Source organism: Pseudorca crassidens, chromosome 15 (assembly GCF_039906515.1).
Source record: "Pseudorca crassidens isolate mPseCra1 chromosome 15, mPseCra1.hap1, whole genome shotgun sequence".
Lineage (NCBI taxonomy): Eukaryota > Metazoa > Chordata > Mammalia > Artiodactyla > Delphinidae > Pseudorca > Pseudorca crassidens.
The window spans coordinates 78,321,173-78,348,065 of NC_090310.1; the positions used below are offsets into that span (position 1 = coordinate 78,321,173).

Sequence of the window (26,893 nt, forward strand, 5' to 3'; positions counted from 1 at the left end):
ATCTGCAGGGCTCGCCTCTTCAGGCTTTTGCTCAAATGTCACCTTCTTAGTGAGCCCCCCCTTGAACACCTTAGTTAAAATCAACCGCACAACTTCTACCCTGATTGTTTTCCTCCATAGGAGCTACCACCCCCGACATACTCTCTATCCTACTTTTCTATATTGTTTATTGTCTGTGTGTCCCCCACTGGGATGTCAGCTCCGCGGGGGCAGGGGTTTTTGTGTTTTGTTCATTCCCGTACCCTGCGCCTGGCACTTGATAAGCCCTCAATAAAAATATGGGGAATAAGTGACTGAATCTTCCTGTTCCCACCTCTGCTCAGTTAATCAGTCAGTCTCTTCCTCACTTGAATCCGGCCTCCCTGACCTCCAGCTGTTGTGCAAGCTCCTACTGCAGGGCCTTTGCCCGTGCCGTTCCCTCTGCCCAAGATGCTTGTCCCCCAGAGGCCAGCACAATGGCTCCTTCTCGGAAACCATCAGGACCTCCTCAGTGAAGCTCTCTGGGCAGCCCTGTGTGACAGGCCTTCCACACGCTGTCTCTCCATCACCTCCCTCACTGCCCTCTGGGCTCGTGGAAGTTACGGTATTGATCACATTACTTTTTATCACCGTCTCCCCCTCCACACCGTGAGCTCCATGAGACCAGGGTCCCCCTGCCGTATTCACTGTGTCCCCGGTGCCCAAGGACAGGGCCAAGCACATGGCTGCACCCAGGACATGCTTGTTGACTAAACAGATAACCAGGAGCTCCCTCTGTGGCCTCTTACAGCAGAGACCCACCCACGTTCCCCAGGAAGAGGCAGAGAGGACCGAGCAGACGAGGACAAAGAATGCACTTGTTAAAGGCCACGAATAGCCATCCTTACTTGAGGCCTCTCTTCAGTGCTTCAAAGATCTTCTTCACTTGCTGTGGCTTGGGATCCGAGCAGACAGACCCCTTCCGCAGCGTGCCATACATCTTGGAGGATTTCACAGGCATTCGAGACCTCACTGAGTTCCTGTGGACGGACTTTCTGTGAGAAGGGATGGGGGGGGCGTGGTCAGAGCAGGGGTCTGGACCAAGCCCTTCTCAGGGGCAGGCACTTTGGGAACAGTGGCCAGAGCCCCAGGCAGTCAGCAGACCTGGCTGAGTCTCACCCCACTGCCACCAAGCTGCGTGGTCTCAGGAAAGCTGCCAAGACTCTCTGGGCCTCAGTTTTCTCATCTGTCAAATGAGGGCTTGGATATGAGGATTAAAAGAATAATAGGGGCTTCCCTGGTGGCGCAGTGGTTGAGAGTCCGCCTGCCGATGCAGGGGACGCGGGTTCGTGCCCCGGTCCGGGAGCATCCCACATGCCGCAGAGCGGCTGGGCCCGTGAGCCATGGCCGCTGAGCCTGCGCGTCCGGAGCCTGTGCTCCACGACAGGAGAGGCCACAACAGTGAGAGGCCCGCGAACCGCAAAAAAAAATAAAAAATAAATTAAAAAAAGAATAATAACACTAACCTGATGTGAGAAATTAACTTACAGTGAGAAATACAATCAAGCAGCCCAAATGCCAATGCTGTCTGTTTGTGCTCTTCATCAAGCTCTGTGCAGGCAAAGCAACGTGGGAGGCCAAATCATAGTCCAGTGGTATACCCATGGGTTGGGTACCTGTTGGCTTTGCCTGCCCCACATCCATTCCCCTCCCTCTGTTAATAGCACCTCAATTTCCCTCAGGGACATCTCCCCAACTCTGCTCTTTATACATATAGTTTGGAGGGAGGTAGCCTGACAAATCACCATACACACACACACACACACGCACACGCACACATGCACACACGCACACACCCACACGCACACATGCACACACACACACACACCCATGCATCCATGGGCATTCTGAGGCAAACCCATGTCCCAGTACTGGGTTAGTCAACATATTCCACTTCCTTGGAAGAGAACTTCTCCCACTTCCTTCCTCATCTTCCTCGGATGCACTGAAGAGCCAGCTTCAACCATGTGCACTGGGGCCCCCCACAGGTATGGCCAAGCAACAAGAGAGAAGGAACAGGCCCTGGACAGCCTATGGAGCAGACGGTCCATTGGCTCTACACTATTGTTGGTCCTCAGACCACAGTAGGAGGACCACTTTCTCAGAGGTTCACCATTTCTGCTTCACTCGGGAGATATCCTCCTGCTAGAAACCCAGCTCCGAGTGTCCCTGGATGCCCTTCACAGTCTGCTGCCCTTTTAGGGTCTAAAATCAAGGGCACAGGCTCATTCATTCATTCAAACACTCACAGAACGGGGCTTTCTCTGAATCATGCAACATGATGGGAGCCAAGGGGCCAGAGTCCCACCTTCAAGGGTTCACAGTCTGCGGGGAGGGGTGGGGGGCTTGTGTTCTGGAGAGCTGGGCAGGGGGCAAGTGGACACAGCTCCGTCTCCTTCGCCAGGCCTGGGAGAAGGGCCACTGGGCCATCGCCAAGCCCTGGTCCCCAAGAGGCCTGGCAGGTGGCTGGGCTGTACTTCCAAGCCAACCAGACACTGCACATTCCACACACGGTCACAGGGTCCTGTGGTTGACTCAGCAGAGCTGTCCTGTCCACCCCTGCTGTCGGACATCAAGCCCCAAACCCCGTGGTTCCCCAAAACATGGATGCACAGCCACATTACAGGCCAACGTGCCAGAAATACAGGTCCCAGGGCTTGCCCGGGGTTGCTGAGAACTGGGTCCCAAGGGTGCTGCATCAGGGAAGGACCTGGAGCCCCGCCCTGGAAACCTCAGGGGCCTCACCAAGCCAGCAACTCCTATCATCTCACGGGACACAAGCTCCTGGTCAGCCGCCCATGGCCAAATTCTAGCCCCAGAGGGCACAGGTATTTAATCTACTGCAGCCTCAGTTTCCTCATCTGTAAAAGGAGGATAATAAGAGGGCCTGCCCCACGGAGTTGTCATGAGATAGTCATTCATTCAACAAATATTTACTGAGCTCCTGTCATACACCAGATGCCATTCTAGGGGCCAGGGGTAGAACAGTGACCAAAACAGACAAAACCCCTGCCCTCGTGAGCTGCCCTGCCAGCTGGGGAGACCGTGGGAAGTGGTAGCAAGCACAGACTCCGGAACCACATGCTGGGGTCTCTATCCGGCTCACCCAGTTATAAGCTGTGTGACCTTGTGTAAGTTATTGAACCTCTCTGAGCCTCGGTTTTCTCATCCATAAAATGGGGACCAGAGAAAGGGTTGCTGTGAGAGTTACATGAGTTAATAAATGTAAAGAGATTCAAGCAGTTCCCAGGAAAGAGTAAGTGCTATATATGTGCTGAAGGTAATAAGGTAATTTTTAAAAGTACACATCAGTTATATTGTACAGCAACTATACTTCAATTTAAAAAATTATATATCAGGGCTTCCCTGGTGGCGCAGTGGTTGGAGTCCGCCTGCCGATGCAGGGGACGTGGGTTCGTGCCCCGGTCCGGGAGGATCCCTCATGCCGCGGAGCGGCTGGGCCCATGAGCCATGGCCGCTGAGCCTGCACGCCTAGAGCCTGTGCTCCGCAACGGGAGAGGCCGCAGCGGTGGAAGGCCCGCGTATCGCAAAAAAAAAAAAAAAAAAAAAAAAAATTATATATCAGATAGTGCCTAGTGCCAAGAATAAAAACAAAGGCAGGATAATGAATGCAAAGGGTGAACAGGGAAGGTTCCTCCAATCAGGCGATGTTTGAGTCTGGGTAATGTGCACGCAAGCCCTGGGGACTAAGCTCACCCCTGCACCTGCCGTTGCTGTTATTCATATATTATATGTCAAGTGACACTTTGCAGAGCCCAGGCAGGGACTGTGCTCCCTCCTCCCCGACCCTCCCGGAGGCCACATCAGCCACCTCTTGGAACACACCCTCCACAAAGTTGCCATCTGCAGGCTGGCAGGGACAGGCAGGGCTGCAGCCTCGAGAGAAGCAGGTTTCAGACAGGCTAGGGTCCCCGGCAGGTGGGCAGACAGGCAGGTGGGGTGGGTGAGCAGCTTGGAGGTGGGGCTGCAGGAGCCCCGCTCACCTGCCAGCTCCCAGAGTCCCACAGTCCCCGGCAGATGCGTGCCCTCGGCTGGATCCCACTTCCATCTACCTGGCAACTTCCTCGCCCTCGCTCTGTGGCTGTGCCTGATAGCACCGGCTCCTGGGGAAGCTCTGAACCCAGTGCTCTTGTCTGAGGTTCAGCAGAGCAGGTGTGGTGGCCAGCCCCGCCAGGGACGGTGATGTACGTGCAGTCTCCGGATGGCGAAATCAGGTTTCATGTCTGGCCCAGTGCCACAACTGCCAGGGCAGGGAGCAACCTCCAGGGGCGGATGTCACAGCAGTTCTGAGAGGACTCAGTAAATATTAAACATCCCCCGGCATGCCAGACGAGCTTCCAGATGGGCACGTGTGACCCATGGGCCCCAGCCCTCACGTGAGGCCGCTGGGCCAGCCCTTCTACCTGGTGTCGTTGGGAGACACTATCGGAGGCCCGGTGCGCGGCTGCTGCAGGTGCAGGATCCGGAGGTAGGAGGGGCTGGGGGCGGGGCAATAAATAAGAGGACCGACTGGACACATTTCAGGTGAGGACTCAAAGCTGGCTGTAAGCGCACCTTTCCTCCTGCATCTGGTGGTACTAGACGCCCAGGGATGATGACAAACACGCGCACGGCACTCGCAAAGGTCAAGCTCTGCTCTGGGTACTTCACGTGTACTAGCCTGTTTCTCCTGATACATGTCTCTGAGGTCTAGCCCTCCTCTCTGCCCCCTTTCTCTAGCCTCCTCTCCTTGAAAATCAAGGGCTGCTGCTTGGTTTTCACACCTACACTTCCCAGCCGTCCCAGTGGAGGAATTCCCAGGTGGTGCGGACCTTGCAGGGTCTCCTGGCTCAAGAGGGTCCCTGCCTGAGGGAGGGGAGACCTGGCTGAGGGATGGCAGGAAGGGGTTAAGAGCAGCCTGTGCCTGTCAGTCAGGGCAGAATGGGACAGTGTCAGGGCCCGGCTCTCTTCTTCATCTGCCCACCTTATTATGTACGGCCTTATGTTATAATATAGTATTATATATTTATTATATGTGGCCTTGTTATAGCAGTCATTCAACCTTAGTGTAAAATTTCCTCACCAGATTACTTCCCCAAGTGAATTCTTTGATTACACAATAAAGAAAAAAACAACAACGCTGTCCAGAGGCAAAGGGGCTTCAGGTGCCAGGGCAGGGGTAAGGGCTGGGGACATCTAAGTGGAGCCAGGCTCTTCTGCTCTCCTGTCTAAGGTTATTTTTGCCTGACCTGCCCCCGCTGCTGAGCACCTTGGCAATGTGGCCGTGTTTCAACCTGGTTGGATTACTTGGGAAATAAGGCCAGAGGTGAGACCTGAAACCCGATCCAGACCGTCCAGCCCCAGAGCCAGGGTCCAGATCCCTGGGAGCTGTACAGAGACAGGAAGTTATGTACAGTTATGTACAGAAGTTATGTACAGAGACAGGAAGTTATGTACAGTTATGTACAGAAGTTATGTACAGAGACAGGAAGTTAAAAACAGATGTGCTGCTTCTCTGCCATCACGGGCAGCTACTTCCTCACCCCTGGACAAGGGGACTACAGAGAACCAGGCCCGATGGAGGCCACTCAGGAATCTCAGAACCCGTCCAAGCCAGACATCCTCCAGTAGTCCCTGCAGGGTTGGGGGATGGGGGCAGGACGGGGAGCCCCAGGACATTTACACCACTGTCCCACAGGCCAGCCGCACACCCACTTTCTGTCCCTCAAAGCTCATTCCCACCTCAGGGCCTTCGCACCTCTGTCCCCTCCGCCTGGAAGGCTTTCCCACGCCCACACCCTGTCTGCACGTGATGGGCTCCTCTTCTCTCTGCCTTCGTTTAAATGCCTCACTGGGGGCCTCCTCCAAGCCCCCTGCTGCCCTCCTGCCTCCCTGCTTTAACCCCTTCCGGGCACCTGCCACCAGCGGCATCCATCTTGACTATCACTGGCTTATTGTTTTCCCCGTCCTGAAAGGAGGGCGGGGCCTGGGCCTGTCTCCACAGCCCGGGACGAGGCCTGACCGGAGCCAATGCTCCATAAATACTTGTGGAAAGAATTAGGGATTCCTAGGGGTGCTTCCAGGATTTCAGCCCTGAGATGCCACTCCTCCCAGGCACACCTCAGAACCGAGAAGCTGGGCTGCCCCGAGACAAGGCGAGTGAGTTGGGAGGGCCTGACCACAGGGTCGGCCTCACAGTGATGGGGGGTGGGGCGGGGGGAGGGGAAGGTGGGTCTAATGCGCAGCTGGGGAGCCTATGGACAGAGCACGAGGAGGGCCTGCCGGGCTCGGGTGGTCCACACCCCCAACCCCCAGGAAGTGGCTTTGAAGCCAAGGCCTGATGAGATTAAGCGGGACCAGGCCAGGTGAATCGCAGTGGGGAGGGTTCCAGGACGAGGGCAGGGCCTGTGCAAAGGCCTGGAGGACAGAGAGGCCAATGCGGCTAGAGCCCAGGGCTCAGGATGAGGCTGGCCAGCCAGACCCTGCCGCGTGGGGACCGGATTGCGCTCTCAGTGGGACGGGAACCTCCGGAGGGTTTCAGGTAGGGGAACGCCAGGATGAGATTTGGTTCTGCGCCCTGCTCTGGCTGAGGGCCCTGCCTGCCCACCACGGCTGTTCAGACTGGCAGCCGTTTGGGGCCCTCAGGATTCCTGGAGCCAGGGGCCCGGCACGCCTGAGCTGGCAGGGCTGTGGCCCCAGGAGCAGAAACGCACCCTCCTCCCAGGCATTACCTGCAGCGGGAGGAGACACATCGCAGATCAGCCGTGAACTCACGTCTGGAGGGTCAGTACTAACCAGGCCTGTCTCTGCCTGTCTCTCCTCCTTGGAAAACTTCCCACAAGCCCCTACTGCGTGCCAGCATGTGCTGACAGCTCACCATGTGTCACTTCACTGTACCCTCATGACAAGCCCATGAGGGAGGGACATTTGTGATCCCCATTTCGCAGATGAGGAAACCAGACTCAGAGAGGTGAAGTCACTTGCCCCAGGTCACAGGTGGCCCTACTTCCCATTCTATCAAACAGGAAGAACAGGGCTTCCCTGGTGGCGCAGTTGTTGAGAGTCCGCCTGCCGATGCAGGGGACGCGGGTTCCTGCCCCGGTCTGGGAGGATCCCACATGCCGCGGAGCGGCTGGGCCTATGAACCATGGCCGCTGAGCCTGCGCGTCCGGAGGCTGTGCTCCGCAACGGGAGAGGCCACAACAGTGAGAGGCCCGTGTACCGCAAAAAAAAAACAAAAAACAAAAAACAGGAAGAACATTCCATCCTAACCTGGCCCCTAGGAGACTAAGTTCCAACTCTGAATCAGTCTTGCTGTGTGACCTTGGGTGAGCAGCTCTGCCTCTCTGAGCCTCAGTTTTCTGATCTGCCAAGTGGGCCTGATAAACTCAAGCAGATCAGCTTCCAGGATCAACTGCCAGGAGCACGTAGGGTGACACCTGTTCAGATCTGAAGCAAATTACAGCTTTCTCCCAACACCAAGCATCTCACTCACAGACACACAGACACAGACATACACAGACACACAGGCAGACACAAACACACACTACCCTGCGCTGCAGGCCTGGCATGAGAGTGAGCCTCAGGGTCACTGGCGTGGGAGGAGGATGCCCCCGCCGGCCCCCCGATCCCTGGCCCTCAAACAAGCCTCCCACACACAGCCCGGGCAGAACTTACGCGATCCTCCGGCTCTGGGCACTGCTGAAGCCGGCAAAGGAGGCGCTCCGGCCCATGACCCCCACAGCCCCTGTGTCCCCAGAGGACAGGAACCGCACCCTCACCGACATGGCTGTCACCTGCAGGGAGAGGGCAGGACAGTCAGCCTCGAACTGGCACCCGGTGAGTGCTGACCGCAGGCTGGCTACCCTCCACCGTGGCCCCCAAGGGCCCTACAGCAGCCCCAGAGAGGGGGCGGCTGGAGCTGCCCCCAGCTCACAGATGAGAAAACTGAGGCTCAGTGAGGTCAGGGAGCTTGGGGGGGGGGGCAGGAGCAAGATTCGAACCCAGGTCTCTGCACCCTGTGCTTGGGTCCTTGATGCCTGTGTGATGCAGGGGGCACCCAGCAACTCGTGAACCAGCTCCTCTCACCTCCCCTCAGCTACTCCTCTCTGCCAGTAACCCTGACCCCCCTCCACAAACCCCCGCTGAGCACCTCCTGTGAGCCAGACGCCGAGTAAGGCAGGCCCAGCCCTCGCCCTCCAGGGCTCCAAGTCCAGCAGGGGGCTGACGGGCCACCATTACAGTAGGGAGTCCATAGTGAAATGATGGGGGTACCAGACCAACCCATGGAGGAGGCGACCGAGAGCTGAGAAGGAAAGGCGAGGAGGGAAGAAGGGGAAGGGGAGGGGAGGGAAAGGTATCTGAAGCAGAGGGAACGGCGTGAGCAAAGGCCTGGAGGCGCAGAGGACAAGGTGTAATCCAGAAATGGAAAGAAGTCCAGGAGGGTGGGGGGGTGGCTCCAGGTGAGGTTGGAGAGGCCAGCAGAGCACAGGTCAGGGTGGCCTCGGTGGCCCCAGGAAGGACTTTGGCCTTGCAATTGGCTAAGGGTAACTGGGAGCCATGGGAGGTTTTGAGCAGGGGGTGAGTCAGCCCAGTTCACATGAGGCCAGGCTGCTGGCATCAAAGGCTTCCAGAAGCCACAGATCCATTACCCCATCTCTGACCCAGGTTGCAGGGAGGCCAGCCTAGAACCCTGGCTGTCTTTACGTTTTTCCAAACCATCTCGAGATTGGAAAAATGCCACCACATCGTTTGGGAATATCGTCCAGTGTCTTCCAACACAATAGGAAAGTTCTCCCCCATATCTAACCTAAATCTCTGCTGCTACAGTTTTATACCTCACCCCTCAGCCAGGGTGGCGTCGGTGCAAGGATTCTGGGGACCCCACTGCCCTGAGAAAGCTCCGCTCCGCCAACTCCCTCCTATTCCCGCTCGGTAGGGCCCCTGCTTCCCACATCCCCTCCACCCAGTGGCTGAGCCCAGACTCCACACCTTTGCCCACCCTGGGGCCTCTGCCTGGAAGAACGTTCCCTTTGCAGCCACATCTATCCAGTGTCTATCCTGCATTTTGTTCGTAGTCAGCTCCCACCACAAGCTCCAGAGCCCTCACTCTGAACCCCCTGGCAGATCTGCGTGACCCCCCACAAGCTTCCTCCTCCTCCGATACCTCCCGCAGCCCAGAGTCCCACACGTGCTGTGCATAGGTGAGCTCTGGAAGCAACAAAGCCAGACCTGGGCTCAAACCCCAGCTGCAGCTGTGCCGCTCACCGGCTCCGGGCCTCGGTGATCACGTCTGTAAAATGGAAATTCAGAAAAGGACCAAGGACACAATGTGCTGACAGCACATGATGTGAAATAGACACCAGAAAGAGCTGGTTGTCTGTGTGCCATCGGCTGACCAAGACCCCAGCCTGGAGACCCCAGCTGCTGGGGCAGATGAGCCGAGGAGCGACCTCTGGCCCCGACGGAGGAAGCGGCAAGTGTCTGCGGAGCACCCACTGAGTGGAGCCCCAGTGCCAGGGACTGTCCCGTGCAATAGGTCCGTGAACAGCAGCCTGGTGTACAGATGGGGAAATTGACGCAGTCTGGCAGTGGAGAGCTCATAATTAGGCCAGCTGTCCACTACGCGCCTTATGTAAATTATCTTAGTAGAGCCGCACAACCCCCTGAGGTGTAGGAGCCGTTGCGAACCTAATTCAATAGATGAGGAAACTGAGGCTCAGAGAGGTAACAAGACGAGCCCAGGGACCCAGCTAGGAAGCGGCAGAGCCAGGCTGAGAACTGTGTAACTGATGCTGAGCCAGCTCTTCTCAGGTACGTGGGCAGGCATCCCACACTCTGGGGGTTCGCCCCAGCCCCACGGGAGGACCCTCACGCCCCCACAGTCCCTACCTGGGCTGTGCTGCTGCCAGCTTGGACCAGCTCACAGGAGTCGACGGTTAAATTTTCAGGAATGTTGGTAGCTTGAAATCAGCCATGACAGAATTAAGTACAGCGTGGAAATGGGCACGTGCTACAAATTAGGGTTTGAGGTGTTTTTGTTTGTTTGTTTTTCTGCCTGTTGTTAAACTTTTATCAGCATACCACTGCCCCCACCCCTATCAGCACAGGCTCTGGGTGGCACTGGAAACTTCTCAAACTGCTAAACACGCCCTCCCTCCATCCTAGCCAGGATGAGCAAGGGCACAGGAGGGAGCAGGCAGGGAGATCCCCAAGGTCAGCGGGTGGGACTTGGACTCTGGAGCCAGCCCCGGGGGGCTGGGGACCGGAACGCCCTCCCTCCACCTTCTCCCTCCACCTCCCCGCCACCCTCCCTCCCAGGCCTTCTGGGTCGTTCTTCCAGCCTCCCCCAGGTCCTCCACTTCAAGATAAGGGAGAAAGACGATCGCTAAACAGTTCCTCTGCATGCAGTTTGCCAGAACAAACCCAACCATCTGCCCGCCCAGCGTTAGGAAAGGAGGACCGAGGAGGAGAACTGAGGTTCAGTGCAGACCCACGCAATGTGCCAGCACCTGGCTGTAGACTGACTACTCACAACAGGGCCATGAGGTGCAATGACCCCACTTTTCACATGAGGAAAGAGCCTCTAAGAGGTGAAGAGGCTGGCTCAGGGAGCCACGTTTTCCAGGGTGAGGTCTGGCTGTCACGTGGGGATTGGCCTCCTGGCTAGACCCTCCCAGCTCCTCTTCCAGCCCAGATATCACCTCCCCCAGGAAGCCTTCCTGGACCTCCCCCCAATCCCTGCCTCACTTTACTTACAGTGGACGGTGAATGGTGACTTGTCTGCCTCCCCGACTAGACAGAGAGTTCCCTGCAGGTGGGGCTGGGGGCGTTCTCCAGGGCCTGAAAGAGTCACAGCGCATCTTTACGGGACCAGAGGACAAGAATTGAAAGGCTGGGGCTGCTTCCCCCACTTCAGCAGGCTGTGCAGCCCAAGGCGCAGTCAGTGGAAGAACAGGATAAAGATTAAAACTCCCACTATGTGCTGGACTCCAAGACAGGGGTGGACAAATGACTTTGGGAAAGGGCCAGAGAGTGAATTATTTTGGCTTTGCAGGCCTTATGGTGTTTGTCACAGCTACTCAACTCCACCGTTTTAGAGCAAGAGCAGTCACAGATAATGTGTAAATGAATGAGCCTGGATATGTTCCACTAAAACATTATTTACAAGAGCAGCAGCTATTGATGAATGACCCCTGGGTGGCCAGCACTCCTTCTGCTACCTGCTCTAAAGGTTTAAAATCTCATTTAATACTCCCAACACTATATGAGGCAAATATTATTATTATCCTTCCCATTTTGCAGATAAAGAAACCGAGACTCAGAGAGGAGGGGAAATGACTCAGCCAAGGTCACACAGGTCGGAACTGCCAGAGCTGGGATTTGAACCTGGGCGTGATGGGCTCCAAAGCCCAGCTACTTCACGCTAGGATGCACCTGCTTCCGCAGGGGCTGTGCTGAGGACACTACCCCCCTCCGCTGCCGTGAACCTGAGCAGGAGGGAGGGGGCCCCAGAATGGAAGCAGGTTCATGGCCCAGACCTGCCAAGCTAGAAATGTAGCCCTGGGGACGGCTGAGAGACATCGAGCCCCATCCCCTGCAGGCTTCAGGGTGTGGGAGCCCAGGGCCCTTTGGACCAGCGTCAGATCCCAGCAGCACCTCTCCTGGCCGATCCCTGGTGGGGCTGAGCCTTTGAAGTTGACCCTTGTGATCTCACCCAGCGGGCTGCAAAATGATCCTCTCCCTGGTGGGCTGGGCATGAGGTGGCCGGGGCGGGACCCCTGGGATCCCAGGAGCCTTCAGTGGGCTGGGCATGAGGTGGCCGGGACGGGACCCCTGGGATCCCAGGAGCCTTCAGTGGGCTGGGCATGAGGTGGCCGGGACGAGACCCCTGGAATCCCAGGAGCCTTCAGTGGGCTGGGCATGAGGTGGCCGGGACGGGACCCCTGGGATCCCAGGAGCCTTCAGTGGGCTGGGCATGAGGTGGCCGGGACGGGACCCCTGGGATCCCAGGAGCCTTCAGTGGACTGGGCATGAGGTGGCCGGGACGGGACCCCTGGAATCCCAGGAGCCTTCAGTGGACTGGGCATGAGGTGGCCGGGACGAGACCCCTGGGATCCCAGGAGCCTTCAGTGGACTGGGCATGAGGTGGCCGGGACGGGACCCCTGGGATCCCAGGAGCCTTCAGTGGGCTGGGCATGAGGTGGCCGGGACGGGACCCCTGGGATCCCAGGAGCCTTCAGTGGGCTGGGCATGAGGTGGCCGGGACGGGACCCCTGGAATCCCAGGAGCCTTCAGTGGGCTGGGCATGAGGTGGCCGGGACGGGACCCCTGGGATCCCAGGAGCCTTCAGTGGACTGGGCATGAGGTGGCCGGGACGGGACCCCTGGAATCCCAGGAGCCTTCAGTGGACTGGGCATGAGGTGGCCGGGACGGGACCCCTGGGATCCCAGGAGCCTTCAGTGGGCTGGGCATGAGGTGGCCGGGACGAGACCCCTGGAATCCCAGGAGCCTTCAGTGGGCTGGGCATGAGGTGGCCGGGACGGGACCCCTGGGATCCCAGGAGCCTTCAGTGGACTGGGCATGAGGTGGCCGGGACGGGACCCCTGGAATCCCAGGAGCCTTCAGTGGGCTGGGCATGAGGTGGCCGGGACGGGACCCCTGGGATCCCAGGAGCCTTCAGTGGACTGGGCATGAGGTGGCCGGGGCGGGACCCCTGGGATCCCAGGAGCCTTCAGTGGGCTGGGCATGAGGTGGCCGGGACGAGACCCCTGGGATCCCAGGAGCCTTCAGTGGGCTGGGCATGAGGTGGCCGGGACGAGACCCCTGGGATCCCAGGAGCCTTCAGTGGGCTGGGCATGAGGTGGCCGGGACGGGACCCCTGGAATCCCAGGAGCCTTCAGTGGGCTGGGCATGAGATGGCCGGGACGAGACCCCTGGAATCCCAGGAGCCTTCAGTGGGCTGGGCATGAGATGGCCGGGACGGGACCCCTGGAATCCCAGGAGCCTTCAGTGGGCTGGGCATGAGGTGGCCGGGACGAGACCCCTGGAATCCCAGGAGCCTTCAGTGGGCTGGGCATGAGGTGGCCGGGACGAGACCCCTGGAATCCCAGGAGCCTTCAGTGGGCTGGGCATGAGGTGGCCGGGACGAGACCCCTGGAATCCCAGGAGCCTTCAGTGGGCTGGGCATGAGGTGGCCGGGACGAGACCCCTGGGATCCCAGGAGCCTTCAGTGGGCTGGGCATGAGGTGGCCGGGACGAGACCCCTGGAATCCCAGGAGCCTTCAGTGGGCTGGGCATGAGGTGGCCGGGACGAGACCCCTGGGATCCCAGGAGCCTTCAGTGGGCTGGGCATGAGGTGGCCGGGACGAGACCCCTGGGATCCCAGGAGCCTTCAGTGGGCTGGGCATGAGGTGGCCGGGACGAGACCCCTGGAATCCCAGGAGCCTTCAGTGGACTGGGCATGAGGTGGCCGGGACGAGACCCCTGGGATCCCAGGAGCCTTCAGTGGGCTGGGCATGAGGTGGCCGGGACGAGACCCCTGGAATCCCAGGAGCCTTCAGTGGGCTGGGCATGAGGTGGCCGGGACGAGACCCCTGGGATCCCAGGATCCTTCAGTGGACTGGGCATGAGGTGGCCGGGACGAGACCCCTGGAATCCCAGGAGCCTTCAGTGGGCTGGGCATGAGGTGGCCGGGACGAGACCCCTGGAATCCCAGGAGCCTTCAGTGGGCTGGGCATGAGGTGGCCGGGACGAGACCCCTGGAATCCCAGGAGCCTTCAGTGGGCTGGGCATGAGGTGGCCGGGACGAGACCCCTGGAATCCCAGGAGCCTTCAGTGGACTGGGCATGAGGTGGCCGGGACGAGACCCCTGGAATCCCAGGAGCCTTCAGTGGGCTGGGCATGAGATGGCCGGGACGAGACCCCTGGAATCCCAGGAGCCTTCAGTGGGCTGGGCATGAGATGGCCGGGACGAGACCCCTGGAATCCCAGGAGCCTTCAGTGGACTGGGCATGAGGTGGCCGGGACGAGACCCCTGGAATCCCAGGAGCCTTCAGTGGACTGGGCATGAGGTGGCCGGGACGAGACCCCTGGAATCCCAGGAGCCTTCAGTGGGCTGGGCATGAGGTGGCCGGGACGAGACCCCTGGAATCCCAGGAGCCTTCAGTGGGCTGGGCATGAGGTGGCCGGGACGGGACCCCTGGAATCCCAGGAGCCTTCAGTGGACTGGGCATGAGGTGGCCGGGACGGGACCCCTGGGATCCCAGGAGCCTTCAGTGGGCTGGGCATGAGGTGGCCGGGACGGGACCCCTGGGATCCCAGGAGCCTTCAGTGGACTGGGCATGAGGTGGCCGGGACGAGACCCCTGGAATCCCAGGAGCCTTCAGTGGGCTGGGCATGAGGTGGCCGGGACGGGACCCCTGGGATCCCAGGAGCCTTCAGTGGACTGGGCATGAGGTGGCCGGGACGAGACCCCTGGAATCCCAGGAGCCTTCAGTGGGCTTCTGACAAGTCCCAACGGATGTTTGTCACCTTTCACCGAGGGTCACACTCTTAATGTTTAGTTGTTGACACAACAGCGGCACTGACCACTCAGAACAGAGGCTGGGCACCTTGGAGACCCCACTCCTCCCCCAAGACCATCCCCCCTCCCCCTCTCCCTGCCGGCATTACCCTTTAGCGGCTGGACTGTAGGCAGGTCGGGCAGCCCTGGGCAGCTGGCACTCTGCAGGGCATGAGAGGCAGGCCAGGGACCTCACTGGGCCCCTGGGCAGAGGAGAGAGTCACAGAAATCATGCGGGTCCCAAACCTTCGGTGGCAGACGAGACTGCCTCTCTCCGGCACTCGGGCAGCATCTGATGCTTGGATCCAGCTGGGGAGCTCAGGGCAGGCGGGCCAGCTGAAGGGGCTCCTCACCCAGCAGCTGCTCCCCAGACACTGAAGGGGCCGTCCTGGGCCTCTTCCTCCAAGGTGCAGCCAGAGGGAGCCGGAGCCTGTTCTGCTAAATCTGTCCTGCTCGGTGCTGCCCAAAGCTGCCCACCGGCCACAGGGAACCTGCAATTTCACCTCATTTGGAAGCGATGCTTCTAAATTTAACGGCGTGGGCTCTCAGGGCTGGGCGGCGTTTATGCCTGAGTCCCTCACTTAGGGCTCTTTTATATCCGTTCAAATGCCAGCCAGGGATTAGTTTGCTTATAGGAGTTTCCAAAATAGCCCTTTGGTTTAGCACGAAAGGAAATGGCAGAATAGCCCAGGATGAGGAATGTGAGTTTATACATAAGAGGGAAGGGCGTCCTGGGAAGGCTTCTCTGGGAACCAGACTGTCTGCACCAGATGGAGTCCAACTCCCTCATCTTACTGATGGCCAGACCCAGCCCAGAGGGGCCAGACGACCTGCCCAGCTCACCCAGAGGTGAATGGAAGAGTCAGAAGAATCCAAACTCCCTGTGCCTGCCAAAACGCAGTCCCCTGCTCCTCCGCTGGAGCCCACTTAAAATCCCGTAGCTGACCCACGCAGGATGGACGCCTTCCATCGGCTTCCACGCCTGCCGGCTTGGGCTCCCCTCTCCCTGCTGGGCGCCTCCTGAGCCAGGTTGTATGGGGCTGGGAAGACGTGCCCGGGGAAACAGGAGAATACGGTTCCAGCCGCATGTGATCTAGAACAAGTTCCCACCCCTCTGAACCTGTCTCCCAGTCTGTAAAATGGGAGGATTGGGCTAGAACTCAGGCTTCCCTCAAGCACAGCACACGCTGGGCCAAGTGAGGGATGCCCAGTGGCCTCCAGGCATCACTCGGTGGGAGGGTTCTCTTAGTCTTTTAGTCTTTAGTCGTCTTTTCATCCTGGCTCCCCGACTCTCTGTCACTTGTCACCCTTCCTGTTCAACAGAGCACAGAGCTGGCCCGGGCACAGAGCCAGGGGTGGGCAGAGGAGGCGCTTGAACTCAGTCAGGTTGTTTTGTTTTGTTGAATTTCATTTAAGGTAACCTTCCATTTAGAGCAAGCTGTGCTCTGTATGACTTAAAGTGTTTTTTTAAATAGCATGTTTAAATGAAGACAGTACGGATTTGAAGAACACTTGGTTTAAATAGAGCAAGTAGGCACCCACCTGCCTGGCAGCCCACATTCCTGGGTCCTGCCACCAGCTCTCAGGGGCCACCGTGGAAGTGGCAGCTGGAGCCAGTGGCACCTGGAGACCCCAGGTGTGTCTCTGCAGGTGGCCAGCTGGTCTCAAAGAGACAGATGGGCTGATGGCTCCGGCTTCTGGTATAAGAGAAGAGCAAGCAGCTCCTTGGGGAGCCCCAACTGTGCCCCCAGAGTCCACTGTCCCGCAGCTGCAGGGCAAATGGAAACTTCCTGACGGCCAGATTCAAGACCAGGCACGGAGTCAGAATCCGGGATCCAAGAGGGCCCTTGCCTCAGTGTATCATGCAGTCCACAGCCCGCTGTGTTCTTCCTGCCCAGGGCAGGCCTGGGAGGAGTTCCTGTCCTGCACCAACTCTGGCCTGTAGGCTCGTCAAGGACCAGTCACAGGAGAGGATGGGCAGGCCCTCTCATTGGACTTCACAGCACACCTGTGCCCATTTCACAGATGGGAACACGGAGGGTGCAGCCACAAATGGCCAAGTGCAAGGGACAGGTGAGATAACCCATACAAAAGAAATTTGTGCGGCCGTTAGGAATATGATTTTGAGGAATAGTGACATGGGAAAATGTTTGAGGTAAGATGTGACTAAACCAGAGCAAGATGTGAACTGTATACAGCGTGTTTTATTTTTGAAACAGTACCTTACGAATGTGCTACAATGGACATGTATTCCCTCAAATTAAGAAAAAAACGTTAATTTGAAGAAAATGGAGAGATTGACTAAGCTGTCCTCGGTCGCACAGTAATCAAGCTACCAAGCTGACTGCGTGTCCTCCAACCTAGAGAACGTTGCTTCTCAGGATGAACCTGGGATCAAAGGAGAAACCTGCCTCTTTAAAAAAAAGAAAAAAAATTTTTTAAAGGTCCACAGATATCATCTGCACTCCCAGCTAACTCCACTGGGTTTTATGAGGCAAAAATGACTCATGAATTTCTGTGAAATATCCAGAGAGTGTTCTAATTTAAATGGCCCCTGACCACCACCGACACACTCCCATTGGCGGGTCGACCAGGGGTCACCTGGAAGAGACAGCAACTCTTGGGGGAAGGAGCCTCCTGAGGCCGCCACGGGCAAAGGAGTGTGTGTGGGTGTGGGGAGGGGAGACAGGAAGCTGGAGCTGCCCAGAGATGGGGGGAGGTGACGAAGCTGAGCCTCTGGAAGCACCACTCTCACTCGGGTCTGCTTAGGATCACCAATAAAAATGGGGTCAGGCAGGAGGGATCGGGCATGTCCCCACAGCACCCCTCTGAGGTGGGCACTGTTACCACCCCCATTTTACGGACCGGGAAACTGAGGCTGGTAGAACTGAAACGGCCTGAAGTAACACGTGGCAGCACTAGGTCTTCAATAACTCACCTTAAAATGCTTATGTGCGGGCAGCGTGGCCCAAGTGTGCGTAGACCTAGCCCACATCCTAGGGGTGAGTAGGTGTTGCGTGGAGGGCGCTAACGCGGGTCCCCACTCCAGAAGCAGCTATGGGAGGGTCTGTACCTCAGCACTGCTGGCATTTGGGGTCATTCTTCACTGTGGAGGTTGTCCTGCATATTTAGCAGCTATCCTCCCACCCCTTGATGCCAGGAGCTCTCCACCCTCCAGTCGTGACAACCAAGACTGTCTGCAGACACTGTACTGTCCCCCGGGGGCAGGGGCGGGGTGCAGAATGGTGACCGATGGGAAGGACCGGGTTAAAGGTTAAAGGTTAAAGGCAGCTTGTCAGATCTGCACGAGAGGGCTGGTGAATTAGCGTGCTGGGGGTCAGGAACGATTTCTCACAGGTGAAGGGAGTAGTGTTGTAGATACTCTATTCCGTTGGCTACGAATGTTGTTCAGGCTCCGTCTCCTGACATGAATAGGGTGTGGGAACCTGGGGGCCCCAGCAGCCCAACATATTCAGAAGGGTCCCTGGGCCTACAGCTCCCACTGGGCCTCTGCCACCCCCATCCTTCACACGCACATGTGCACACACGCACACACGCCAGGGTATGGATGAAAGCCTGTAGGCCTGAGCGTGAGGCCTTGAGCTTGGAGTAGAGGTTGACCTCCTCCTTGGGGGGTGTTTGCTGTAACGTCAGTGCTCTGCGTGAGACCTGCCTTGATCGTAACCCCCTACCTGGAGGCCAGAAGAGACCCAAAGGCTACCTCCCTTTTTAATCCCAAAGACCCTGATGCCGATGAACGCACGCGCTGGTTTGGGGCAGCTCAACACAGGCAGGGTTTGGATTCAAACCCAGGCAGGCAGAACTCTGCTGGCCACGTGGGCCAACCAGTCCACCCTGGATGAACCGCCTGGAATTCTCCGTAATCGTGGGGACACAGACCTTCCCCCTGCCACACAGCTGGACATCAGAGCCCAGGAGTCTCTCTCCAAACCAGCCAAAAGGACTGGGAAAGAATTCTGTTCCTGACTGCTGTCTGTGGAACAAGTTAGGGCCAACTTCTCCACTAGCGATGTGGGCACAGTGCACAGGCCCCATGAAAACATGAGGATTACTTTTAAAATCAGAAGACTACAAAATGAAATTTTAGGTCAAAGAGAATGTTTTATTATATAATGTAAAATTATATTATTTATGTATATTAATAGAATGTATTTTATTTTATAATACATCCATCTTTATACCAGTCACAATATCCTATACTATTTAATATTTTTTATGCAGGAATTGTCCCCGATGGCCAAGGTGCTGGGGGGTGGGGTGGGGATGGCACGAAAGTCATCACGTGGCCCTGCCCTTGGCCCTCTCCTAGCCCCGCCTCCAATCTGTCTGCCTCTAGATCAATCCTTCCACCTCCTGCCCTGCCCTCGGGCTCTCTATCCAGCTCCCTCCCACACAAGTCTTTATTATGCAAATCAGATTCACCCTTCCTTCCTGTCTCCCCTTCTCAGTTTTATCTCCCCCTTCCCTACTCCCAAGTCCACTGGGCCTGACCCCCCAAGATGGAAGAGCTAAGAGAGCCAGGCCGGACCTTGCACTTGACCCAAATCAGCTCATTTGACCCTCAGTGAAATGCAGTGCTGCAGGTTTCACTCCATCCCATTCTGGTTTCGGGGTCTAATGAATTTGAGTTTTGGCTTCTGGGCTGTGCTATCACCCGCAGGCCTCAACTTCCAGTTCTCTAAAATGGACTTAGTGGTTCCTAAGTAGAAGTTATGTTTGGACATGATTCCCAGTGAGCTCATGCTTGCTTCCATATGTACATTATCCTTAGAGCCTTCTTTTCTGGAACTTACAAATTCATTTTCCTTTGTACAGTTACCTAGTTTTTGTTTTTTTTTTCCTGCAGTCTGCATTGCGTGGTATGTGGGATCTCAGTCCAGAGATTAAACCCGGGCCCCCTGCATTGGGAGTGCAGAGTCTGTTTTTAACCACTGGACCAGCAGGGAAGTCCCCAGTTATCCACCTTGATCTCATTGATTTCTAGGGGCTAGTTATAAATCCTGGATTGGGGATCTTTTCTTAATTTTCTCCCAGCCCTTCACTTACCTTTTACCTTGCTCTTAATGAGGTGTGCGTGCGTGCATGTGAGTGTGTGTAACAGAAGCTTCAAATATTTACGTGTCTGGATCTCTGAACATTCCTTCTATGCTTTAGAGTTTAGAACCTGCTTTTTCCACCTCTAAAATTGTTTCAGATCTGTGGACCACTGAAGTCTAGTTCCCTGGGTGAGAATTTTGTCTTGCTGGCAGCCGGGCTGTAAGACCCTCAAGGGCATCGCTCTCCTCCTCCTTGGTCAAGAGACTTCACTCTGCACCGTGCTTCTCAGAAACACCCGGAATCTGTCCCCTCTTTCCACCCCTACCCCAGGACCAAGCCCCATCACCTCTCGGGTCTCCACTGGTCTCCCCGCCTCCACTTGCCCTGAAAACTGGAGTGAGCTTTTAAAAATGTCCATCTGTTTCTTACACCCCACCCCAGATTCGGGGCTTCTGGGAGCTCTTAATATTAAAATCTCACCCCCGCACCACACCCACAAGGTCCAGAAGGAGGTGGTGCCTAAGGACGGAACCCAGACAGGGACGACGGAGTGCTCCCTGCCCACTGCCCAGGAAGGCAAGAGCCCCCTTCTCACCCCTCAAACATTAATCACAACCAGGTCTTGTCATGGTAAAGGCAGGGCCAGGGGGTTGGGGGACGAGGGGCTGGGGGGTGGGAGGGATTGCAAAGCGTTTACATAATCCATCCTATTTCCACCCTCACTCCATTTACAACTGAAGTACCCAGACCCTGAACCCTGATGAAGATCCGTAGCCCAGCAGTGCTGAGTCAACCTCCTGGTATGCCAGAGGCTCTGCAGCCAGCAGGCCCTGGGACTCCTGCACAGGCATGTGGGCCAGTGGAGTGGGACTGTTTGCTAATAGAGGCTGTTAGCACGAGAAATGGTCAAGGGGTCAACAAGAGATGAGCCATCTGGTTGTCCCAAGGTAAACAATTTACAAGAGAAAAGTCAGGCCAGCTTGCCGTTCTGGTTTTTCTTTCGACAGTGCGGACGTGCAGTGTCCTTTTCCCCTTGGTGCCGATGGGAAAGACAGAGGCTGTCCCAGGCACCCTGGCCTCAGCTCCAGTGCCTCCCAGGAGGGGCAAAAAGGCAGGAAAAGTCGGATTTTTTTTCCACACCTTTTCTTGCCCCATTCTCAGGACTGAGTGATTTCACACCAACTGGTTAATCCACATTGTAAGGAGGGTAGGTTTCATCCCAAAGAAACGACTTATTTTCTAGCACCCAAAGCCTTGAACTTAGAGAATCTTCAGCCTGAAATTTATTTCCTGTTGGAAGAAGACCCCTACTGGTCTCCCCAGGGATTGCAGCCCTGCTCTACCAACCGCTACAAATGCCCACCCGAAAGTGAGAGAGGGTCTCCGTTCTTCCCATTCAGAGTGAAGCCAGTGGATTCCCAAGCATGCGGAATACACATGTGGCTTAATAGCCTGAAATAAACAGGTTGTGCTGAAATTATAATTCTGGAGTTTCCAAAAGTGTTGCAAAACATTCCAGGCAGACACTGGAGTTAGTATACTACAAGCTGTTTATCAATTAATTCCTTCTTTGCCAAACATTCTTACTCGGGTCTATGGGGAGATGATTTTGGTGGGAGTGAATCTCTGATTTTGTAATGAAAATCACCAGGGAAAAAGGCTTGCTTTACAGAGGCTCATGTTACAGAAAATGTGGCTGTAACAGGTAGTTCCCATAAGAACATAGCTAGTACTAACTTTTGAGCTCACGTAATAAAGAAAAGTGACATCTGGGGACTAGGATTTGGGGTCTCTGCACTAACCTGTGAGATACAGAGCCACACATTCACATGCAGGATGATGAGTACAAGTCTTGGGGTCAAAAATCTTGTTCAAGTCCAGCCTTTGCCTCCTTCTAACTATGTGACTTGGGTAAGTCACAAACTCTGAGCCCCAGTTTTCTCATCTACAAAATAGAAACCATTGAAATTAGTTACCTTACTTTATAGTTTCCAGGATGTGGGGTTTTCTTCTCCTTGTTAAAAGGAAAAACCAAACCATAATTTATGGCCTTTCCTACAGCTTTGTGCTGCTAAGGTTAGAGACCTGAGGTAGTGTCTTAGTTTTCTGTGGCTGCCATAACAAAGTACCATTTAAACAACAGAAACGTATCGTCTCACAGTTCTGGAGGTTAGAAGTCCAAAGTCAAGGTGTCGGCAGGACCACGTTCCCTCTAAAGCCTCTAGGAAAGAGTCCTTCCCTCTCCTTCCCTGGTGGCGCAGTGGTCAAGAATCCACCTGCCAATGCAGGGGACACGGGTTCGAGCCGCGGTCTGGGAAGATCCCACATGCCGCGGAGCAAGTAAGCCTGTGCGCCACAACTACTGAGCCCGCGCTCTAGAGCCCGCGAGCCACAACTACTGAGCCCGTGGGCCACAACTACTGAAGCCCGCGAGCCTAGAGTCCATGCTCCCCAACAAAGAGAAGCCACCGCAATGAGAAGCCAGTGCACCGCAACTAGAGGAAGCCCGTGTGCGGTAACGAAGACCCAACACAGCCCAAAATAAATAAATTAAATAAATAAATATATTAAAAATAAGAGTCCTTCCTTGCCTCTTCCAGCTTCTGGTGGTGGCCCTTAATCCCTGGCCTTCCTCGGCTTTCGGCTGCGTCGCTCCAATCTCTGCCTCGAGGGCCACATGGCCTTGTGCGCGTTCTGTCTTCACGAGGCATTTCTCTCTAGTTACAAAGACACCATCATTGGATCAAGGCCCACCCAGAAGACCTCCTCTAAACTTGATTACATCCGCAAAGACCCTATTTCCGCACAAGATCACCTTCGCAGGCGCAAGGGGGTAGGAATTCAGCATATCTTTTGCAGGGGGACAAAACCCAACCCACAGCAGGTCGAAAACACTTTGTTTAGCCCGGCAGCTTAATGAGCTTTGGGATGTGCCAAGGGGGGCTCCAGGCATTGGCGGGGTGGGGGAAGAGATGCTGGACTGCTACGTGCAAGAAGGCACTGACATGTGCGTGTTGATGATTGACAGCTGGAGACGGGGAAGGCTATGGGGGAGGGGAGGGGGGAGCAGCACATGGGACATTTTCCAGGCAATGGGATTTTAGGATGGTGATTCCAGACTTTACTTACAAGTGTGCTACCCCTGGGTTCCCATTACCCCAAATTCTATGGACTTTCTTCCCGACAGCACCCTGTTTGCCTTTTTCTAGCCCACTGCCTTCAGTCTGCTGGGACTGGCCCAGAGCCCCACCATCCCCTCACTACGGAGAGGACAGGAACCTCGCCAGGCTAAGCAGACACAGCCTCCCTGGGAAGGGAAACTGGAGTCGAAGGACAGGAGACAGAACATGCTGGATTTCGTTCATTCTGGCTTCAGTGAGTCCCTGACTGCAGGGTCTATCATGAGACCGTCTTGGGTTCCTGAGCCCCTGGTTCAGGCCATTTCCAGTCCTGTTTTTCTGGATCCATTCGGTGACCCCCACTCCCCATGACCTTCCAGGAGACCCCCTCAGCTTAAATTAGCCAGATTCCTTTGCACTGGCTCACCACAGACCTCCCCAAAGGCCGCTCTCCCAGCAGCCTTGTGTCAGCAAAACTTTAGGAAAAATGAAAGAATTGGAGCAGCATCCAGCATGGAATAAAAGGGAAGAAGACAATTTTTTGTCTTTTTTTTTTTTCACATACCAAAAACCAGATATTTAATCAGGTAAACAAAACTATTCTAAATATACTTTTATTTTTTGATAAATATTGATTTATAATAATCCTAAGCATTTTTTTAATCTTAAAAAATAACATCCAAAAAAAAATTTAAAAAAAATTAATAACATCCAAAAACTTCAAATGAACTATATTTTAGGATCAGCTTGTTTTTATCCTGAAGGTTGGTTTTTAACCACCTTTGCATCCAGGGGTCCATTATCAGAACACAGCATAGGGCTCTGTCCCTTAAGCATGTCCACATCACTGACTGACAGACCTACTTCCAGCCAAACAGGCTCTTTCCCCCACTCTCAGCGTGGCTGTTGCCTGCCCCAGGCCTGTGAAACTCCCTAAGACTGTCTTTTCCTCTGGGAGGGTCAGACTCACCTATGATTAGTGATACTTCAAAATGATGGTGTCAAAAGGAAAAACAGAAGTGGCTTTTAATTCTTGAGCTGTTAATACTGCTCAGGAAAATGCTTTCTGAGGGAAATGAACACAGCTTTGCGTATTTTGTTCTCCTAAAAATAATAGTGAACAGAATTGTGCTCTTGGTAATCTTACGCAGATTTGAGTTTGCGCCTTGAATTCTTTCCAGTGAATCCAATCACCTTAGGCCTGCAATTTTCTATAGATCTGACAAGCAGATATTCCAATCTCCCAAACTCCTTGGTTTACAATAGTTCTACCTACCCCGTAAAGCCCTACTGGCCTTCTAACAATGATGACTGTTAATTGTCCCTCATCCTCCTCGAGCTGCAAAGCTGGCTCTTTCCTTTTTAAAATTGCATCCAGCATTTTAGGAGAAGAATGAAATATTTTTAAAAATTAACATATATCAGCACAAAGCTATCTAGCAATGTTAAGACCCTCGAGAATCCTTGGGGATAGTGTGTGGGGGGCAGGGATTTCCCACTGGGGTCTTGGGCTCTGGTTAATATTAAGGGGAGAGGTACCCCACAAGAAGCCTGGCAGATGTAGGCACCCAGGGGCTGCCGCTCAGGGCACCCACGTGAGTCCTGTGCCTGGCGCATGGAGACGAGGAGCAGCGGTGAGCACCGCTTGACACGTGGCCCTCTGGACAGCGTGGACCCCTCTCTTTCAGCCAGAGCACGGCAGCCTCAGCCAGACGCCCTCCCTGGTCATGGGGTTCTTCCTGCACACATGCTGTTTTGATTCTGTGCCCCTCAGTCTTTACTCGTTTTCCTGCCTGATGAGGTGAGCTTCACCCAGCCCAGCAGCAGTTCCTGTAAACGCTGGAGCTTCTATGACCCAACGCGGTGAGTTTGCAGGGAAGCGCTCCCCGAGGGCTGGGCTGGCTGGAAAGAGATGCTTCGCCCTTTCCAAGAACGGTAATGAGGTCTGAGGGTTCTGATGGCAGGCAGGGGTGCTGTGGGCTCCAAGAGCCCTGGGCTGGCTTAGGGTCAGAAGATTTGGGCTCCAGCCCCGGACACGCTAACTAGGTGTCTGTCTCTCTCCTGGGTAAAACGGGGATGATGCTCATACCTCACGGCATAGCTGTTGGGCTCCAACTGGATTACAGATGTAGAGTAAGTCTGGAAGCCATGATGCTCTGAGCAAGTGAAAGGAAGTATCACCATTCCTGTGGCCATTACTATTATTATTATTAGAACCTAAGATCTTCCGTGGCCGGCAGAATATTACGATGACCCCCAGGACCTTTGACCTTGCATGAAATCCTCTCCCCTTTGAGTGTGGATGGAACCCGTGAATATCAGGAGATATGACTCCTGTGAGTAGGTCACCTTTTATGGCAAAAGGGAGATTATCCTGCCCAGGCCTGACCTACTCAGGAGACCCCTGAAACAGGACCGGCTCTTCCAGGCAGAAGAGGTTTAAAGCATGGGAGGGACTCAGTGTGAGAGAGTCTCCATTGCTGGCTTTGAAGATGGGAGGGGACCACGTGGCCAGGAAATCGGAAGCATCTAGAAGCTGAAAGTGGCCCCGGCTGACAGCAAGTAAGGAAGCAGGACTTCAGTCCTACAACCACGTGAGACTGAATGATGCCAACAAGAGTGATCTTGCAAGTGGATTTGTCTCCACACCCTCCACACAAGAACTCCGTCTACCCAGTATCTTAGACACCAACTTCGGTCCTCCAGAGCTGGGAGCTCATAAATGCGGTTGCACCGAGCTGCTGAGTTTCTGGCAACTTGTTACATAGCAATAGAAAACCAATCCGCCCCCTGTGAGGAAGGCCTTAAAGTGGAAGACTCCTACACCATCTCCCTCCCAGTGTGGCCTGGACAGTAGAGACGAGGTTGGAGACCTGACTGTCCTACTTGCTGGCTGTGTGGGGGTGGCTGCAAGACCTCCCTCACAGCCCAGAACTTCAGTTTGCTCATCTGTGAAATGGAGATGGAAATTAAATGCATGTAAAGCATCAGAGTACGTCATAAGGGCACATAGTAAATGCTTAAGAAACATGAATATTGTACATGATAATGATTAGAAATCATCTGGTGGCTGACAGCTAACAACAGTGGGCCTGTGGTCGTCAGAGCTCTGCCCCACGCTAGGGTCACAGGAATGAGCCCCAACCCGTGTCCTGGGAGTCAGGACCTGAAAGTCACAACTTTGGAAACAGTGGGTGGTATGTGCCCAGCGTTCTTGGCGGGGTGAAGCCCAGGCCTCGAGCTCTGAGCCCCCCTCGGAGTCTGGTGCAGGCCTGGGAGTGCTTCACTCCTCAAGACCCCCTTTGCTCTGGCTTCCCTGAGGAGGAATTCTGCTGCCTCACTCCGTCCCCCTCCATCTCAGTGAAGCCCAAGGCCAGGGCCTGTTCTCATGAGGAAGAAGCTCGCCCTGGACCCAGGAGGAGAGGTGGGTCCAGTCTCCGAGTTCTGTTCCCAGCACTTGCCCTTACCAGCCCCATCACACCCCAAATTCTCCAAGCTCCAAACCCTGGGGCCCCTCTCTGACTGCCCTTCTCATTCCCTCCTGTCCTCAGAGCAGCTGCTGAAGCCCCCGCACCCCAGCCCCAATTAATCCTCCCGCCTCTGTTCCCACTGACCCCAGTTCCAGCCACAGGAGGCCAGAGTAAGTTTCCAATTAAATGCAACTTGGCTGCTGGGGTTGCCAGTCCACAATGAGATACCACTTCACACCCACTAGGATGGCCGTAATCAAAGAGATGGACAGTAACAAGTGTTGGTGAAGATGTGGAGAAACTGGAGCCCTCGGGCACCGCTAGTGGGCACGCAGGACAGTGCGGCCGATTAGGAAGATAGCTTGACAGTTCCCCCAAAAGGTGAAACACAGAGTTTCCATATGACCCAGCAATCCCACTCCCAGATATATTCGCAAAGGAATGAAAACACATGTCCACACAAAACCTGTACACAAGTGTTCTTAGCAGCATTATTCCTAAGAGCCAAGAAGTGAAAACCCCCCAAATGTTCATCAGCTGTTGAAGAATAAGCAAAATGTATGAGGGTTCACTCGTCCAATGGGATAGTTTTCACCACATAAAGGAATGAAGTACCGATATATGTTACAACATGGATGAATCTAGAAAACATGATGCTGAGTGAA

The 26,893-nt window shown here is 55.3% G+C and overlaps 1 protein-coding gene across 4 annotated transcripts in view; it reads right to left on the reverse strand.

Annotated features, from left to right (window-relative positions):
• RIPOR3 (RIPOR family member 3) overlaps window positions 1-26,893 on the reverse strand; it is a 75,529-nt gene that overhangs the window by 22,161 nt on the left and 26,475 nt on the right. The window contains exons 2-4 of one of the 4 annotated variants that reach the window (XM_067708443.1): window positions 10,777-10,860; window positions 7,696-7,814; window positions 867-1,013 (exon numbers count right to left, since the gene is read on the reverse strand). In XM_067708443.1, the coding sequence (XP_067564544.1) occupies window positions 867-1,013; window positions 7,696-7,805 (257 nt within the window). In that variant the 5' untranslated portion in view covers window positions 7,806-7,814; window positions 10,777-10,860. The remainder of the gene's footprint in view (window positions 1-866; window positions 1,014-7,695; window positions 7,815-10,776; window positions 10,861-26,893) is intronic. The other 3 variants (XM_067708444.1, XM_067708442.1, XM_067708445.1) reach the window with 3 other exon arrangements.